Raw genomic sequence first — 18,600 nt, 5'->3', positions numbered from 1 at the left:
ACACCACAGTCCAAAAGCATCCATTCTTTGGCACTCAGCTTTCTTTATAGTCCAACTCTCACATCCATACATGACTACTGGAAAATCATAGCCTTGACTAGATGGACCTTTGTTGGCAAAGTAATGTCTCTGCTTTTGAATATGCTGTCTAGGTTGGTCATAACTTTCCTTCGAAGGAGTAAGCGTCTTTTAATGTCACGGCTGCGGTCACCATCTGCAGTGATTTTGGAGCCCCAAAAAACAAAGTCTGTCACTGTTTCCACTGTTTCCCCATCTATTTGCCATGAAGTGATGGGACCAGATGCCATGATCTTAGTTTTCTGAATGTTGACCTTTAAGCCAACTTTTTCACTCTCCTCTTTCACTTTTATCCAGAGGCTTTTTAGTTCCTCTTCACTTTCTGCCATAAGGGTGGTGTCATCTGCATATCTGAGGTTACTGATATTTCTCCTGGCCATCTTGATTCCAGCTTGTGCTTCATCCAGACCAGCATTTCTCACGATGTACTCTGCATAGAAGTTAAATAAGCAGAGTGACAATATACAGCCTTGACGTACTCCTTTTGCTGTTTGGAACCAATCTGTTGTTCCATGTCCAGTTCTAACTGTTGCTTCCTGGCCTGCATACAGGTTTCTCAAGAGGCAGGTCAGGTGGTCTCAGAATTGTCCACAGTTTATTGTGATCCACACAGTCAAAGGCTTTGGCATAGTCAATAAAGCAGAAATAGATGTTTTTCTGGAACTCTCTTGCTTTTTTGATGATCCAGCGGATGTTGGCAATTTGACCTCTGGCTCCTCTGCCTTTTCTAAATCCATCTTGAACATCTCGAAGTTCACAGTTCATGTATTGTTGAAACCTGGCTTGGAGAATTTTGAGCATTGCTTTGCTAGCTGTGAGATGAGCACAATTGCATGGTAGTACAAGCATTCTTTGGCATTGCCTTTCTTTGGGATTGGAGTGAAAACTTTTCTAGTCCTGTGGCCACTGCTGAATTTTCCAAATTTGCTGACATACTGAGTGTAGCATTTTCACAGCACCATCTTTTAGGATTTGAAATAGCTCAATTAGAATTCCATCACCTCCACTAGCTCTGTTCATAGTGATGTTTCCTAAGGCCCATTTGACTTCACATTCCAGGATGTCTGGTTCTAGGTGAGTGATCACACCATTGTGACTATCTGGGTCATGAAGGTCTTTTTTTGTACAGTTCTTCTGTGTATTCTTGCCACCTCTTCTTAATGTCTTCTGCTTCTGTTAGGTCTATACCATTTCTGTCCTTTATCGACCCCATCTTTGCATGAAATGTTCCTTTGGTATCTCTAATTTTCTTGAAGAGATCTCTAGTCTTTCCCATTCTATTGTTTTCCTCTATTTCTTTGCACTAATCACTGAGGAAGGCTTTCTTATCTCTCCTTGCTATTCTTTGGAATTCTGCATTCAAATGGGTATATCTTTCCTTTTTTCTTCTTTGCTTTTTGCTTCTCTTCTTTTCCCAGCTATTTGTAAGGACTTGTCAGACAGCCATTTTGCTTTTTTGCATTTCTTTTTCTTGGGGATGGTCTTGCTCCCTGTCTCCTGTACAATGTCATGAACCTCCATCCATAGTTCATCAGATCTCTGATAGATCTCTGTCTATCAGATTTAGTCCCTTAAAACTATTTCTCACTTCTGCTGTATAATCCTTATGGATTTGATTTAGGTCATACCTGAATGGTCTAGTGGTTTCCCTACTTTCTTCTATTTAAGTCTGAATTTGGCAATAAGGAGTTCATGATCTGTACCACAGTCAACTCCAGGTCTTGTTTTTGCTGACTGTATAAAGCTTCTCCATCTTTGTTGCAAAGAATCAATCAATATGATTTCAGTGTTGAACATATTGTATGGCTTTACGTCCTGAGTTTCAGATGTTGGAGCACGGAATACTTCAGTGCTCTGCTAAATACAGTTTTCATGAGAAATTGATAAGAAATGTTTGGAGTTTTGATCTATTTCCAGGTGTAGGTTAGCTAATGTCGAGGTCAGATTTTTGTCAGGCAAAACTGAGATGACTGGGAAACAGCACTCCAGCCAGAGAACACACAGTTCATCAGATTCTGGCAAGCTCTAAGGGCTTCACTCATAGCTCAATCGGTAAAGAATCCTCCTGCAATGCAGGAGACCCCCGTTGGATTCAGGCCTTGGGGAAGATTCGCTGGAGGAGGGATAGGCTGCCCACTCCAGTATTCTTGCACTTCCCTTGTGGCTCAGATGGTAAAGAATCTGCCTGCAATGCAGGAGACCTGGGTTCCATCCTTGGGTTGGGAAGATCCCCTGGAGAAGGGAAAGGCTACCCACTCCAGTATTCTGGCCTGGAGAATTCCATGGACTGTACAGTCCGTGGGGGTCGCAAAGAGTCGGACAGAGACTCAGCAACTTTCACTTTCAGTGGCTCAGCTGGCGAAGAATCCGCCTACAATTCAGGAGACTCAGGTTTGATCCCTGGGTAGGGAAAATCCCCTGGAGAAGAGAATGGGAACCCACTCCAGTTATGCTTGCCTGGAGAATCCCACGGACAGAGGACAGAGGTTCCTGGCGGCCCCAGGCTATGAGGCTCCAAAGAGTGGGACACGGAGTGACAAGCAAGTGTTCCAAAAGCCAGACGAGAGTGAAGCGATGTATGCTCACTGGAGGCTTTAGCTGAAGTCAGAAGACCCGGTGGGCGCCACGGGGAGGACCTGGAAGGAGGAACCGCTGGCCTTTTCGCTAACTGACTTCATGCTTCAGGGAGCCAGGTCCGGGGTGCCCAGCCCTCCTCCCCAGGAGCTCCCCGGGCCTCCCGGACACTTGGCTCCGGGCCACGTCCGCACCCTTCGAACGGGTGTGGGTGATTTCGTAAGTGGACGTGACACAGCCACCGTGGGGGAAAGCGTACAGGGAAGCGGGAGTGAGCCGGGAGGCGGGCGCGGTGGGAGGGGTGAGGGGAGGAGGGAGACCGGGAGGACCGCGGAAAGCACGCCGCGCCTGGCGTGAGGAAGTGCACAAGGTCTCGGCGCTGTCTGCGCGCTGCCGGCTGGAGGGGCGGCCAGGTGAGCCGGGGATGCTGGCGTGCGGGAAGCCGGGGATGCTGGCGTGCTGGAAGCTAGGGCTGCTGCCGCCGCCGCCGCCGCTGCTGCTGCTGCTGCTGCTGCTGCTGGGGCCGCTGGGTCCCTGCTCCCCGGGCGCCCCCGCCGCAGCCGCACCGGCCGACGACGCCGCAAAGCTCGAGTTCTCCACCGAGCGGCCGCTGCACCTGGTGAGTCCCGCGTTCCTGTCCTTCACCATCGACGCCAACCTGGCCACGGACCCGCGCTTCTTCACCTTCCTGGGGTAAGTGCCGGCCTGCGGGTCCCTGGCCTCCTCGCTCCTGGTCTCCTGACGTCCACGGCCTGCCCGCCGGCCACTCCTCCTCTCTTTACTCCGGGACCTTCTCACCATCTGTCTCTCTCTCCTTTCTCTCTCTCTCTGTCTCTCCCCAGCCCACCCCCGCTGCTGTGTTCCCCGAACCGCCCTTTCCCGCCTTCATTCATTCAGCAAGTGGTGCCTGAGCGCCAACTGACGGCTAGATATTAGGGTAGAAATTGAGAAAAGAAACTTTCCATCTGCCCCAGAAACTTGCCTGCAGGACGGTACCCACCTAGAACACCTGGAGGGCTTTGAGCGCTTGAATTTACTGCCCAGTGTAGGACAAGTAACGCTGTGCCAGGCTCCAGTCTCTTACACGCTGGTAATGTTGTAGCCACACGTTCTAAAAAACAAACTCACTCAGAAGGACAATGCAGATAGTGGAGTGCAGTTTATTACACCAGCGGGCCCAAGGCAGAGCCTCCTCTTAGCCAAGACCCTGACCAGTTTTTCTGAAAACCTTGTATACCCTAGTGTTCATGCCAAACCCACCTCCCCAAATTCCCTGAAACTAGTCTGAACAAAGGAAAAGAAAGATACAATCAAAGATAACTTTGGGCTTCATATGCCTTACGCCTAGGAAGTTAACAGCAGACAGTTATCAATAGGCCTGTGGTCATACCCCAATAAGCAAAATAGAATTTATGATTCTATTCGGTTACACTGATAATTAGGGTATTCTTTTAGGCAACAGAGAGTCTAGGTAGGAGCCCTACGGCTCTTCCATGCAGGGGGCCTGGTTTTCCAGTAGATATGTCGTTTCCATAGATACTGGACATATAAGTCAAAGTCCACAGTCTGGCCCAAGATGGAGCCTGTTCTGTCTGTTTCCTCCTTCGTTCCCCGCCCTTGATGCTTTTAACTCATAGTAGGAGCATCATTCATAGGGCTGTATGCACTCTGACTCTCCAACCTCTAATTTGGGAGAACCACATCAACCTTTGCGTTACAAAGTTCATAATACATTGTAAAATAAAGGGTCCACAAAGCAGAACTATCAAGGCAACTATAACAATGGTAAATATAGTGTTCCACCAATCACCCCTCACCCAAGATAGGACGGAAGTCCAAAAAGGAAGATTATCATCAGACATAAGTTTTACCTGACCTTCCATGTCATCTAGGGTGGCTGATACATAGTCAGATAAATCAGGAATATATACACAACATTCAACTTTAATTATAGCACGGGTCCCTCTTTGTACTGAAACTATGGTCAGTCTCAAGATGATACCAGCAAGTCCTTGTAGCAGCAGTTGATTGTAGAGCTTCGTCTCTTTTTCTTCTCTAAGATGATCTTGGTTTCACGGGGATCAGTGGGGTCCTTTTATGTAGTCCGCACAGCATCCTCCGGGTCTCGTGGTGTGCTCTCTTCACCCTCATGTGGTGGATCCAGGGAGTGACACCTGCAACTTGAACTGCAGCAGGGCTGGTTAGAGCAACAGTATATGGACCCTTCCAATGTGGGGCCAAGGAGTCGCGTTTCCAGTCCTTGACCACACCTGATCCCTGGGCACAAATTAGTGAATCTGTTCCCCAAGGGGGAACGGCACCCTTTCTTGGACAAACTTAGTTACTTGATTTATTACCTTCCCCAGTTGTTCCATCTGCTGTGAAATCTCATCTCCCCTTACCTGAGGCAAATTTGTTGACACCTGTTTTATTAAGGGAGGGAGCCTCCCATACATAATTTGTACAGAGAAGAGCCATGGGACTGTGGGGTCATCCTGAGTCTGAGCAGAGCCGTTGGAAACAAGTCCATCCAGGAACAGTCAGTCTCTAAGATGAATGTTGGAGAGTGTCTTGGAGAGTGTCTCTTTAAGTGTCCGGATGGTTTCTTCCACCATCTCAGAACTCTGGGGCCTATATGTTGTATGTAATTTCCACTTGATGTTTGAAGTTTTGCTTACTTGTTATACTAAATCAGCTATGAAATCCGGGCCATTGTCCAATCCAGTGCTGGTAGGAAATCCAAATCTGGGAACTATCTCCCTAAGCAGGTACCAGGCTACCTTTGATGCTCTCTCAGTCCAGGTAGGAAAAGCTTCTACCCATCCCGAGAAGGTACATATTATGACCAGCAGGTAATGGTAGTGCCAGTGAGGTTTCATTTCAGTGAAGTCCTCTTCCAGGTGTTCAAAGGGCAGTGTGCCTTTTACCTGAATCCCTGGAGGTTTCTGTCTGTGCTGAGAGGCAGCATTGACCTGTGAGCAGGCAGCGCAATTCTGAGATTTTGTCCTGCATAGGGAAAAGAGGTGGGGAACCAAGAAATAGCTTCCAATTAGCTCTTCCAGTTTATCATGGCCTAGATGGGTTGCTTGGTGTGTTTGGCTTACCAGAGTGGGTGCCAGCTCCTCCAGTACCAATAATTTGCCACTTGGCAATTCCAACCATCCCTTTTCAGTCTTGGCCCTTTCTGCTTTGGCTAGTTGTTTGGGGCTTCAGTGTATTTTGGAGAGTCTAGCATTAGCTCAGGCAGCTCTGCCAAAATGAGAGCTTTAACAGGGGCCCCTCTTGTCACCCCCAAGCCCTCGGCTGGCTTGTTTAGTGGTCTTATCTGTCAGTCTGTTCCATGAGCCCAGGGGGTATCCTCTTTTTGACGTCCTCAGCAGTGTATGACTGCAACCCTTTCTGGTTCCCAGGCAGCATCTAATAGGGTCTTAATTTCTTCCTTATTTTTAATATCTTTTTCACTGACTGTCAAAGGCCTCCTTATACAGAGCCCTGTAGTGTGGCAAAAGCATACCTGGAGTCTGTGTAAATGTTTGTCTTCTTACCTTTTGAGAGCTGGAGGGCCTTGATTAGAGCATATGGTTCGGCCATTGAGCAGACCAGTGTGATGGCAGAGAACTAGCCTCAACGATGGTTTCTTCCATGACTCTTGCATATCCCAAGAGTCATTGTCCCTGTTTCACCAGGCTGGTGCCATTGGTGTATACGACCCAATCTGGGTCCGGGATTGGCTGGTCTCTCAAGTCAGGACTGCTGGCCTATTTCCTTGCAATCATGTGAGGGCCCACCTTCTCCCACAAGAAAGAGAGCGGCCAGATTCAGGGCCTGACAAGGCTCAGTAGTAACATGGGTTTCTCACATAACAGTCTCTGGTATTGAGTAATCTGGGATGTTGCCAGCCATTTATGGGAGTCCCCTGGCAGGGGAGTGTTGACCTCATGTGGGACTTTTAGGAACAAATCTTGGCCCAAAGTCAGCTTGGTTGCCTCCCGGACCAGTAAGGCAACTGCAGCACCAGCCTGTAAGTGTCCCAGCCACCCAGTGGCAACATGGTCCAGCTGATTAGAGATAAGTCACTGGTCTGTCCCATGTCCCCATAGTCTGGGACAACAATCCCGTGGCCATGTTGTCCTTTCCAGTCACATAAAGAATAAATGGCTTAGCAAGGTCTGTCAGGCCCAAGGCGGGTGCTGACATAATTGTACCGGGTTTGAGTTCTCTTACCAGTGGGACTTGTTTTGCAAGCCTGGGGTGGGTTGTCTTCCGCCCGGACCTCAGGGAATTGTTGAGTTAACTTTCTTGACTGTTTAGCCTATCCGGTTTCCCTTCCGGGAGATCGTGCAACCTCCATTCATCTTGAAGGGTTACTGAAAGGAAGAGTAAATAGGTGGTTGAGCCCACTCGAACAGTGGGTCTTTCGTGGGGGGAAAGGTCACTTGTGCCCCCAATTTAGACAGCAAGTTTCTTCCCAACAAAGGTACTGGGCATTCAGGAATGTATAAAAACTCATGAGTCACTTGGTGTCCCCCCATCTGACATTTTCAGGGTAGGCTAGAGACACAAAGGCTGCATTTATCACCATCTGAGATCCAGCTCTCGCTGGGTCTACTGGCGTATAAAGTCTATAGGGTCGCACAATCTTTTTGAGAACTCAGAGGGTGATTTGCTTTCCCTTTGAATCACTTGGGAGGGTTTTGAGATACTCATAGCTTTTTGGGCCCCCCTCTTGAGACCTTGTAAAATAGTCACCTGATATCTCTCCAGGTGGCCCGTCCCTTTTTCTGTGTTACAGTCCCAACTTGGCCTCTCATTGGGGGTAGCTAGTTCTCTCAACCGCTGCGGGTTTGCAGTACACTCGGGTTCCACTTCTCTTAACCATTGTTTGGCCTCAGTTAGGATTCTGTGTCTTTAAAAAAAAAAAAAATCCTGTGTCTTTCCTCATTGCTGAGAAGGGAGACTAGTAGTTGGATTATGTCATCCTATACAGGGCGGTGGGTTCGAAAAATAGCCTCCATTAGCCTAATCGTCGGAGAAGGCAATGGCACCCCACTCCAGTACTCTTGCCTGGAAAATCCCATGGACGGAGGAGCCTGGTGGGCTGCAGTCCATGGGGTCACTAAGAGTCAGACACGACTGAGTGACTTCACTTTCACTTTTCACTTTTCACTTTCATGCATTGGAGAAGGAAATGGCAACCCACTCCAGTGTTCTTGCCTGGAGAATCCCAGGGACGGGGGAGCCTGGTGGGCTGCCATCCATGGGGTTGCACAGAGTTGGACACGACTGAAGCGACTTAGCAGCAGCAGCAGCCTAATCATGGCTTGTGGCTCCTCCAAGTACGGTGGAGGGTATCTCTGCCAGTTTAATACATCCGTAGAGGAAAATGGCTGGTAATACTAGGCTACAGGGGGCTGATGGTAGTTCCCTTGAGTCCTGAACTGGAGGCTCTTGTAGCTCTCTGAGGGGCATCTGTAGTGGGGTTCTTCCCCCTGTTCCTTAGCAGAGCGCAGCCTCTGTCTAATTGCTGTGTTTTCTTCCCCCTTCCCATCAGTACTCACCGGGAGATATGGATACAATCTAGAAGGTCTAGCTGAGGCGGAGTTCTGGGGGCATTGACCAGAGGTCTCCATTGCTGTGATTGGAGCCTGGTGGCTCTACAAACTCCGGGAGAGCTGGCGGAGGAGTAGCGGCTGCTGCAGGACTTCACCTGGCCCTGGATTGGGCAGTAAGGTGGCGTCCGGTCCTGGTGGAGAACTGGGAGGCAGGCCCATCATTATCCAGTATGGGGGAGAGGTCAGGTCGTCCCCGTCCAAATCCTGTAGAATTTCCTTTTTTATCATCAGTCAATTTTTGTGCCATTAATATTTCCCCCTTTCCCTTCTGGATGTAGAACTTTGTCCAAGTAGGAGGGTCTTGAGCTAAGCCTAGTCACGAGTCAATATATGGATATTGATCCAGGTGTCCTGGCCCTCCTGTGACTGCTGTATAGACTGCTTCCTCTATTTTTAAGTTCATGGTGTTCTCTGGTGGCCATCCTACTCCCATAGGGGGCCATTCGACCTCACAGAGCATGTGGAGGCGGTCAGGCTTCATCTTTACCCCATAGTCTCCTCCAAATCTCTTCTTTAAAATTTTAAACATGTATCTAATACAGTTGCCTTAGATTCACTTCTGCCATCTTGTTTACCTTCTCGGACCTTCTTCTACTTTTCCTTTTCATTCTGTCTACGAAGTTCTCAGTACCTTATGTACTTCTGATATTTCCACTCAAGACACTTAAGTTACCATTCTGCCTCCTTCCTAACTGGGGTGAGAAGAGCCTTACCTGCCAGATCCCAAAGGGAGAAGGGGAATCAGCGTGTCTTTATCTGCCGGTCAGCACAGCTGAACCAGAACACCACGTGGTCCAAGACTGTTTCTCCCTTAACTTTTAAAGTCCATTCTGCCTTGGTGGGCTTGATCAGGTGCGGATGAAAATACAGATGGGTTAAATATCCCACATCCCGGGCCATCTCCAGAAAAGCCAATTCATACTCACTTATGTATCCCCCTCCTTCTAGCCTGACAATTCCTTGAGGGTCAAGAATTTCAAAGCAGATGGGACACCTCCTTGGGGAGAGCAGAATACGAGCACACAAAAAACAAGCTTCTTCTCTTAAAAATCCCCTGGCAATTGCTTGGTAATAATTTTCCCCAAGACAGTGTGGACACCACCTCCTAAATGACCTTCACAAATTTCTTTTCTAAGCCCTAACACACTCGTCAACCTGCGTACCAAGCAATCGTTGCCACCTTCCTATTCCAGGCTCCTGTGGGTCTGTGCCCCTCTTAGTCCCTCCCAGGGAGGTGATCAAGCCACCTTTTCCACCCTGCCGGGTGGGTTCCTCCTCACCTGAGCGCTCAGTTCCCCTGCTACCGTCCACTACCTGCTAACATGAAAGGTCCGGGCATTGAGAAGCAGAATCCTTCCAGAAGGGCGAGGCGCCTTCCCCCCACTAGAAGATTCAAGCCATGAGGCCTCGGAGTAGTCCCAGATGGGACTTGTCTCCTCAAAGTGAAGAGTTTCTTGGCCAATGCACCAAATGTTGTAGCCACGCGTTCCGGGAAACAAACTCACTCAGGACAATGCAGATAGTGGAGTGCCGTTTATTACACCAGCGGCCCAAGGCAGAATCTCCTCTTTCTTAGCCAAGAATCCTGACCAGTTTTTCTGAAAACCTTATATACCCTAAGTGGACATGCCAAACCCACCTCCCCAAATTCTCTGAAACTAGTCTGAACAAAGGAAAAGAAAGATACAATCAAAGATAACTTTGGGCTTCATATGCCTTAAGCCTGGGTAGTTAACAGGGAACAATTAGGCCTATGGTCATACCCCAATAAGCAAAATAGAATTTATGATTCTATTCAGTTACACAGATAATTAGGGTATTCTTTTAGGCAACAGAGAGTCTAGGTACAAGCCTCTTCCATGCAGGGGGCCTGGTTTTCCAGTTGATATGTCGTTTCCGTAGATACTGGGCATATAGGTCAAAGTCCACAGTCTGGCCCAAGATGGAGCCCTGCTTTCAAGATGGAGCCTGTTCTGCCTGTTTCCTCTTTCAGTAGGAAGGTTAAAGAAAGAAGGAGGAGGCGGAAAAGGTCATCAAGGAGAATAAGCTTGCTTATTATCCTATAATAAAACTTTAATTTTTTAAATTTTTATTTATTTGACTGCATAAGCACACAGGATTTTTAGTTGCCACGTGTGGGGGTCCAGCTCCCAGACCAAGGATGGAACATCAGCCCCTTACATCGTGAGTGAGTCTGCCCCTTCCATTGTCTCAGCCACTGGATCACCAGGAAAGTCCCAATAAAACTTAAAGGGTAGTTTTAGGTTCACAGCAAAATCGTGCCCTAGGTACAGAAATTTCCCATTACATCAGTGATACCTCGGAGAAGGCAATGGCACCCCACTCCGGTACTTTTGCCTGGAAAATCCCATGGATGGAGGAGCCTGGTAGGCTGCAGTCCATTGGGTTGCTGCAGGTCGGACTCGACTGAGTGGCTTCACTTTCACTTTCACTTTCATGCATTGGAGAAGGAAATGGCAACCCACTCCAGTGTTCTTGCCTGGAGAATCCCAGGGAAGGGGGAGCCTGGTGGGCTGCCTTCTATGGGGTCGCACAGAGTCGGACATGACTGAAGCGACTTAGCAGCAGCAGCAGCAGTGATACCTGGAAGATTATTACAGTGACTTACAGAGCCTTAACAAAAAGCTTTCTCTCCAAAATGAGGCTGCAAAATGTGGCACTGCTTTATCAGCTGGAATTTTTTTCTCCTTTGAGGAAGACTGAGCCTGGTGTAGGCAGGTTCCCTGGCCCCTGCCAGTGAGTGTGGGCTAATCCTGAGATAGGGCACTACCAGACCCAGGTCATCCAGGCCATTCATCTGGTTCATGTGAGCCTCCAGAGAATGCCACGCCTCTCACCCAACTCAAAACAACTGGGAGTCCTGCCATTACCAAACACCTACAGTCTAGCCTTCTGCTGTCATTGGTAATTCTAGTTATTTATTATGCAAATAGGGCTCAGAGGTAAAGAATCTGCCTGCAGTACAGGAGACCTGGTTGATCCCTGAGTCAACAAGATCCCTATGGAAGGGAATAGCTACCCACTCCAGTATTCTTGCCTGGGTAATTCCATGGACAGAGGAGCCTGGAAGCCTACGGTCCATGGGGTCGCACAGAGTCAGACACGACTGAGTGACTTAGCAGCAGCGGCAGCACTGTGCAAATAAAAGCACATGGTCTAACACGACTGACACTGAGCCCAGCCTTGATTCCCAGCTCTGTCAAAACCTGGTGGCTTGGTCTTTACAGGTTGCTTGGCAACTTCAACTTTAGAATGGAACTTCTAAAACCTTCTTGTAGGATTGTGATGAGCATTTGATGAGATAATAAATAAGTACTTAACATAATGTTTGACAGTGTTCAAAATTTAATTGCTACTTTTGTTTAATTGTTTTTTGTTTAATTGCTTTTTTGTTAATTGTTTCCTAGAAATTGGTGAGTATTTGCTAACCATTCATCAGTTCTCTGTGGATTTCTTTCAATGGTCACTAACCTCTATCAAGTGTTTCCTTGTGGGAAGAAGTTCCCACTTTGAGCCCTTCCCCTTACCCATAGTGAGCTGATATTGTGCAGCCCTTGGTGCTGGTTGAGAGAAAGATTACTCTGGTGAAACACTGGGCTACAGGGCTCCATATGTGAGGACCCCCAGGCTTAGAAGGGATGTGAGGAGTGGGGATGGGAGGATGTGATAGGGGAAGAGAGAATGGAAGGTGCCTTACTGCAAACAGAAAAACTAAGTAAATAACCATTTACTGAAATGTGAGAACTTAAGTCCTTTTCTGCTACTGTGGCCAGCACATACCCTACCCCACCCCTCCCCAAAGAAGGGCATTTGAGGATCCCTTTCTGGGGAAACAAGTCCAAAAAACCCCTGAAGTATGACTTTTGGGGTTTGGGTCTGATCACCCTGCAATCAAGCTAACCAACTCACAAGCAATACCCTCCCCCCACCCCCACTCCCCCACCCCAGTCCCAGTCCCAAACACACACACACAACTTCCATCCTGTGATTTAGTGAGTGGAATACCCTCTCCTCTTCTTAAATGCCTCTCTTAATTTCTCATAGCACTCTTTCTTTCCCCACTGATCTCCACCTTTTTGTTAAAGGCTGAAGGATAATGAAAACCAAAACAGTATAGAGTGCAATTAATAAAACTGTTTGCTTACAAAACACAGAGCATTGTTGTTCCCAAGGGCTTCAGGGCTGGCTCCCAGATGAGCTGCTGCTCATCTTCCACGTCTACTGGCAGAGACCTTAAAGATTCCAGCTTAGGACGCATAAGCTCCCTCCCCTTCTCACCTAGGACAGAGCTTCTGAATTAGAGCTTCTGGTGGGTCCATTTCCCCAGGAGGGTTGGCACAGTGCCCAAAATGACCTTGTCATCTCAGAAGACAAAATATTTAGCTTCCATCTCGGAAGACAACCCAGGGCTTATCTGTCACAGGAGCCGAGAGTCACACGGGCATTTTTGTATTTCATTTCCTCAAAAGTTAACTGCTTGGGTGAAGAGCTGAGCAGATGAAAGCTGAAATGCTAAGAAGGAAAGGATTATAAAAATAGTTGACACTCATTGCGCCGCCGTCACAGGCCAGTCCCCATTCTAAGCATCTCCTGGGTATTAGTTCACTTAAGTCCTTGCTACAAAACTCTAAGGTCAGGAATATTATTATCCCCATTTTTAAAATGAAGAGGTTGAATCTTAGGGAGATTCAGCAGCTTGCCCATGGTCAGCCAGCTGTGAGACGAAGGAGCAGAGTTTGAAACCAGATGCTAATTGCACAGACACGAGGACACAAAAAGAAAGTAAAGCATTTTATATATATATATTTTTTTAATTTTTTTAATTTTTTTTAAATTTATTTCTTTTTTTTATTTTTATTTTTTAAATTTTAAAATCTTTAATTCTTACATGCATTCCCAAACATGAACCCCCCTCCCACCTCCCTCCCCATAACATCTTTCTGGGTCATCCCCATGCACCAGCCCCAAGCATGCTGCATCCTGCGTCAGACATAGACTAGCGATTCAATTCACATGATAGTATACATGTTAGAATGGCATCCTCCCAAATCATCCCACCCTCTCCCTCTCCCTCTGAGTCCAAAAGTCCGTTATACACATCTGTGTCTCTTTCCCTGTCTTGCATACAGGGTCGTCATTGCCATCTTCCTAATTCCATATATATGTGTTAGTATACTGTATTGGTGTTTTTCTTTCTGGCTTACTTCACTCTGTATAATCGGCTCCAGTTTCATCCATCTCAACAGAACTGATTCAAATGAATTCTTTTTAACGGCTGAGTAATACTCCATTGTGTATATGTACCACAGCTTTCTTATCCATTCATCTGCTGATGGACATCTAGGTTGTTTCCATGTCCTGGCTATTATAAACAGTGCTGCGATGAACATTGGGGTACATGTGTCTCTTTCAATGCTGGTTTCCTCGGTGTGTATGCCCAGAAGTGGGATTGCTGGGTCATAAGGTAGCAGTTGTATGCCAATAAAATGGACAACGTGGAAGAAATGGACAAATTCTTAGAAAAGTACAATTTTCCAAAACTGAACCAGGAAGAAATCGAAAATCTTAACAGACCCATCACAAGCACGGAAATTGATACTGTAATCAGAAATCTTCCAGCAAACAAAAGCCCAGGTCCAGATGGCTTCACAGCTGAATTCTACCAAAAATTTCGAGAAGAGCTAACACCTATCCTACTCAAACTCTTCCAGAAAATTGCAGAGGAAGGTAAACTTCCAAACTCATTCTATGAGGCCACCATCACCCTAATACCAAAACCTGACAAAGATGTCACAAAAAAAGAAAACTACAGGCCAATATCTCTGATGAACATAGATGCAAAAATCCTCAACAAAATTCTAGCAATCAGAATCCAACAACACATTAAAAAGATCATACACCATGACCAAGTGGGCTTTATCCCAGGGATGCAAGGATTCTTCAGTATCCGCAAATCAATCAATGTAATTCACCACATTAACAAATTGAAAATAAAAACCATATGATTATCTCAATAGATGCAGAGAAGGCCTTTGACAAAATTCAACATCCATTTATGATAAAAACTCTCCAGAAAGCAGGAATAGAAGGAACATACCTCAACATAATAAAAGCTATCTATGACAAACCCACAGCAAACATTATCCTCAATGGTGAAAAATTGAAAGCATTTCCCCTAAAGTCAGGAACAAGACAAGGGTGTCCACTTTCACCGCTACTATTCAACATAGTTCTGGAAGTTTTGGCCACAGCAATCAGAGCAGAAAAAGAAATAAAAGGAATCCAAATTTATATATTTTTAAAGGCAGCAGAGGAGGGGTGGGAGAAAAAGATCGTCTGGAAACGAACTGAGATGACTGATGGACCGAATTGAGAATAGAAAACTCAAGGTTCATACCTCGACGGTACTTCAAAGGAGATCACAGCAAATTCAGTCAGGTGGTTCTGGTTCCAGTTTCCCATAATGGCAAACAGATGTGTTTGGCGGTTTGTTTGCTTGTTTCCCACATTTGCAATTAAAGAACATGGAGTACGTAGAACGTCAATGACAGTGGAAGAACAATCTACAATCAGAAAGGAGCGTCTTTTCAGTTTGTCCTCTTCCCAGAAGAAACTCATCAACAACCCAGGCAAAGACTTCCTAAGCCCGAAGATCTGGTTCTCAAAGACGGGAGGACAGAGGCCAGCACAACTCAATGGAAATAGAATGTGGGCCTCACGTGCAAGCCTCGTAATATAATTTAAAGTTCTCTAATTCAGTTCAGTTCAGTCACTCAGTCGTGTCCAACTCTTTGCAACCCCATGAATCGCAGCATGCCAGGCCTCCCTGTTCATCACCAACTCCCAGAGTCTACCCAAACTCATGTCCATCAAGTCGGTGATGCCATCCAGCCGTCTCATCCTCTGTCGTCCCCTTCTCCTCCTGCCCCTAATCCCTCCCAGCATCAGAGTCTTTTCCAGTGAGTCAACTCTTCCCATGAGGTGGCCAAAGTATTGGAGTTTCTTCTAATAGCCATACTTAAAAAAGGTAAAAAGAAACAGGAATAACTTATTTTAATATTATATTTTGCTTAATACAAAAGTAGCCAAATTATTATCATTCAACATACAATCAATACAAAATATTAATGAGATATTTTACACTGATTTTCGAGCCAAGTCTTCAGAGAAATCTGGTGTATATCTTATATTCACAGCATGTCTCAGTTCAGACTAGCCACATATCAAGGGTTACCGCATGTGGTTACCATCTTGGCAGTGCGGCCACATTTCAATCAAGACACATATTAAGCACAGTTCACTAATTCAAGATAAAAAATTAGAGTGCTGAGCCAGTGGTAGAAATCAGGAGTGCTACAGAGAAAAAAACAGTGGTGCTACACAGTAACCATGCAGTAAAAATAAGACTCCAAGCTCCCCATGCAGGGGGCCCAGCTTCCATCACTGATCAGGGACTAGATCCCACATGCTTCATGGCATGACCAAAACAAGAAAAATGGTTTGCTTATTTTATTTCAGCAAAATACACCTCCTTTGCCAATTTGACAAATACTTAGTATTTGTAACTTCCAATAATCAGGTTCCTTCATCTTCATTGACAAAGTTGCTTTTCCTCTTGGGAAAAGCACTTATCAGCAATGCTAAATGCAGGTCTGGATAACTGATGTTTGCTTCCCTCGTGGCTCAGACAGTAAAGAATCCGCTGCAATGCAGGAGACTTGGGTTCGATCCCTGGGTTGGGAAGATTCCCTGGAGAAGGGAATGGCAACCCACTCTATTATTCTTGCCTGGAGAATTCCATGGACAGAGGAGCCTGGCCGGTTCCAGTCCATGGGGTCGCCAAGAGTCAGACATGACTGAGCGACTAACACTTGACTTCACTCTGTTAGGGTTAGTGAACCCTAACCCTTCACTTCCTGTTGCTGAAAGAAAGAACCACAGCCAACAAAACAACTGAGGGCAATCACAAGCCATAGGCTCATATGTTTTGACCCCTGAGACTCCCCTCTGGTTGAACAGTGCTCACTATTCCCTTCCCTCCCAAACCATTCCCCGTGCAGCCTGCAGCCCTTTGCATAGTAATCCTGCTCCATCCTCCTCGGAGAAAATTCCTGCTTCTTCTTTGCCTTAGCTCAAACTGAGCTCTTCTCTGAAGACCCAAGTGGAGAAATAGATGCTGCTTCTCCTCTGAAGTAGCCCACCAGAGTAGAAGCTGTGCCTTGTCCAACACTGTAGCCCCTTCCCATTACCCAGGGCAGCTTCTAGATCATTGCCCACTGGTTTGAACTCCAGTTGCTGTGGTTCAAATCCCCAGTGGCTTGTTACCTTGGGCAGATGACCTAGCCTCGTTTTGTTCAGGTTCCTTGTCTGTAAAATGAGGGTAATAAAGACACCTACCTCTTTGGGTTGTTTGGGGATGAAGTGAAATAATCTACGCAAAGTGTCTAAAGCATTCAGTTTGGACAACTGCTGCCCGCTGGAGAGGACTGTCCTGATCTGTGTGAGGTTCACTGTCTCGTGTCTGGCTCTCCTCGTCTGCTCTTTGCCACTGCGTCCACTCCCTTCTTTCTTACTCCTCCTTATTGATGATCAGCACTGATTTGTCTCCTCTGCACTTCCACGCCCCGCCACCTTCCTAGGTGACTTCAAGTCCACTTGAATACTGTCTTTCAATTTCTTCACATCTGCATTTTCTAATAATCTTCACTCGGTGTTTTATTGGAACCAGCTTCCACTGGCTTGTGAAATGTGTTCATTTCTTCCCAACTCCACATTCAGTGACATCAGTACCATTATCTTGAAATATAGCCCTGAAGGGAATATTTACATCATGGCAATTGTTAAATGCAAAAAAAAAGGGGGGGGGGCAGTTTTCTGGCAGATGGGAGCCAGTTTCCTAGCACACACCACTTCATTTCAGCCACCTGATGCCATGTCTGTGGCTTGACTCTTCCCATAACTAAGAACCTTTCAACATCTGAACTCTTAAAACTTCTATTCTTGAACTATACTCTCCACTCTCTTAGGTTTTTTTGAGTCTGTGGATCCCAGTACAACTATTTTTTAAGTACCTCTACTAAACAGCCTCTTTTTCTATTCCTTCCATATCTGATTTAGGCCTCTTGGTTTATTCCATGAGTCATTCTTATGATAACACCCCGAAACTCCTGTCTCATTTTCTTCTTGCTAAAACCCAAACCTAGCTTAGTCTAGCTATATTTTCCCTCTTGGGAATCTATAAGGTGGCCATAAAGTCTGGAAATGGAAAATATTATCTAATCATGAATAGTCATGTGTATTAATAAGCCAGTTTTAGGTATTTGCCTCTTCTTTCTGTCTCAATGGACACCCTGTGTAGCTGGGCTGTTACACTCTTAGGGGCAAAGGGGAATCTCCCAGCCACATGGATTGATGCTGCATTAGAAATTCCTGGCCTCCAGATTTAATTGCTCTTTTTTAGAAACAATTTTAAGTAAGTGGCTGAGGTTTCTTTATAATTTATTTATTTATGGCTGTGCTGGGTCTTCCTTGCTGCTCAGATGTTTCTCTAGTTGTGGTATGAAGGCTTTTCACTGTGGTGGTTTCTCTTGTTGCAGAGAACAGGCTCTAGGGTGCATGGGCTTCAGTAGTTGTAGCTCCCAGGCTGTAGAGCTCAGGCTCAATAGTTGTGGCTTAGTTGTTCCGAGGCATGTGAAATCTTCCCCAATTAGGATTTGAACAGGTGTCTCCTGCATTGGCAGGTGGAGTCTTTACCATTGTACCAACCAGGGAAGCCCCCGGACTAACTTGGTCTTTAATGCTACCCTTCATGCTCTATTTCCCTGCCTTTCTCATTCTCCACTTCCTTCAAATCTCTGATCCCACCTCCAACTCATCACTCTTAGCCTATGACCACATTTCTCATTCCCAAAGAAAATGAAGTCACTAGACAGGAACTTGGGCTTCCCATAGCTCCGTTAATAAAGAATCCGCCTGCAATGCAGGAGACCCTGGTTTGATTCCTGGGTCGGGAAGATCTGCTGGAGAAGGGATTGGCTACCCATTCCAGTATTCTTGGGCTTCCCTGGTGGCTCAGCTGGTAAAGAATCCACCTGCAATTCGGGAGACCTGGGTTCTATCCCTGGGTTGGGAAGATCCCCTGGGGAAGGGAAAGGCTACCCACCTCAGTATTCTGGCCTGGAGAATTCCATGGACTGTATAGTCCATGGGGGTCACAAAGAATCAGACACGACTGAGCGACTTTCACTTTCAGACAGGAGCTTCTTTTTCTTCCTGCCGTCGAACCTGCAGGTATAGCACGGATGAGTCTAGCTTT

The 18,600-nt window shown here is 46.5% G+C and overlaps 1 protein-coding gene across 2 annotated transcripts in view; it reads left to right on the top strand.

The window, feature by feature from the left end:
- Positions 1-3,015: 3,015 nt before the first annotated feature.
- The window catches only part of HPSE (heparanase), a 51,331-nt gene continuing 35,746 nt past the window's right edge, over positions 3,016-18,600 (top strand). The window contains exon 1 of one of the 2 annotated variants that reach the window (XM_004009963.6): positions 3,016-3,345. In XM_004009963.6, the coding sequence (XP_004010012.4) occupies positions 3,077-3,345 (269 nt within the window). In that variant the 5' untranslated portion in view covers positions 3,016-3,076. The remainder of the gene's footprint in view (positions 3,346-18,600) is intronic. The other variant, XM_060417656.1, reaches the window with a different exon arrangement.

This window comes from Ovis aries, chromosome 6 (assembly GCF_016772045.2).
Source record: "Ovis aries strain OAR_USU_Benz2616 breed Rambouillet chromosome 6, ARS-UI_Ramb_v3.0, whole genome shotgun sequence".
NCBI lineage: Eukaryota > Metazoa > Chordata > Mammalia > Artiodactyla > Bovidae > Ovis > Ovis aries.
This window is presented reverse-complemented; position numbering and strand designations above follow the sequence as displayed.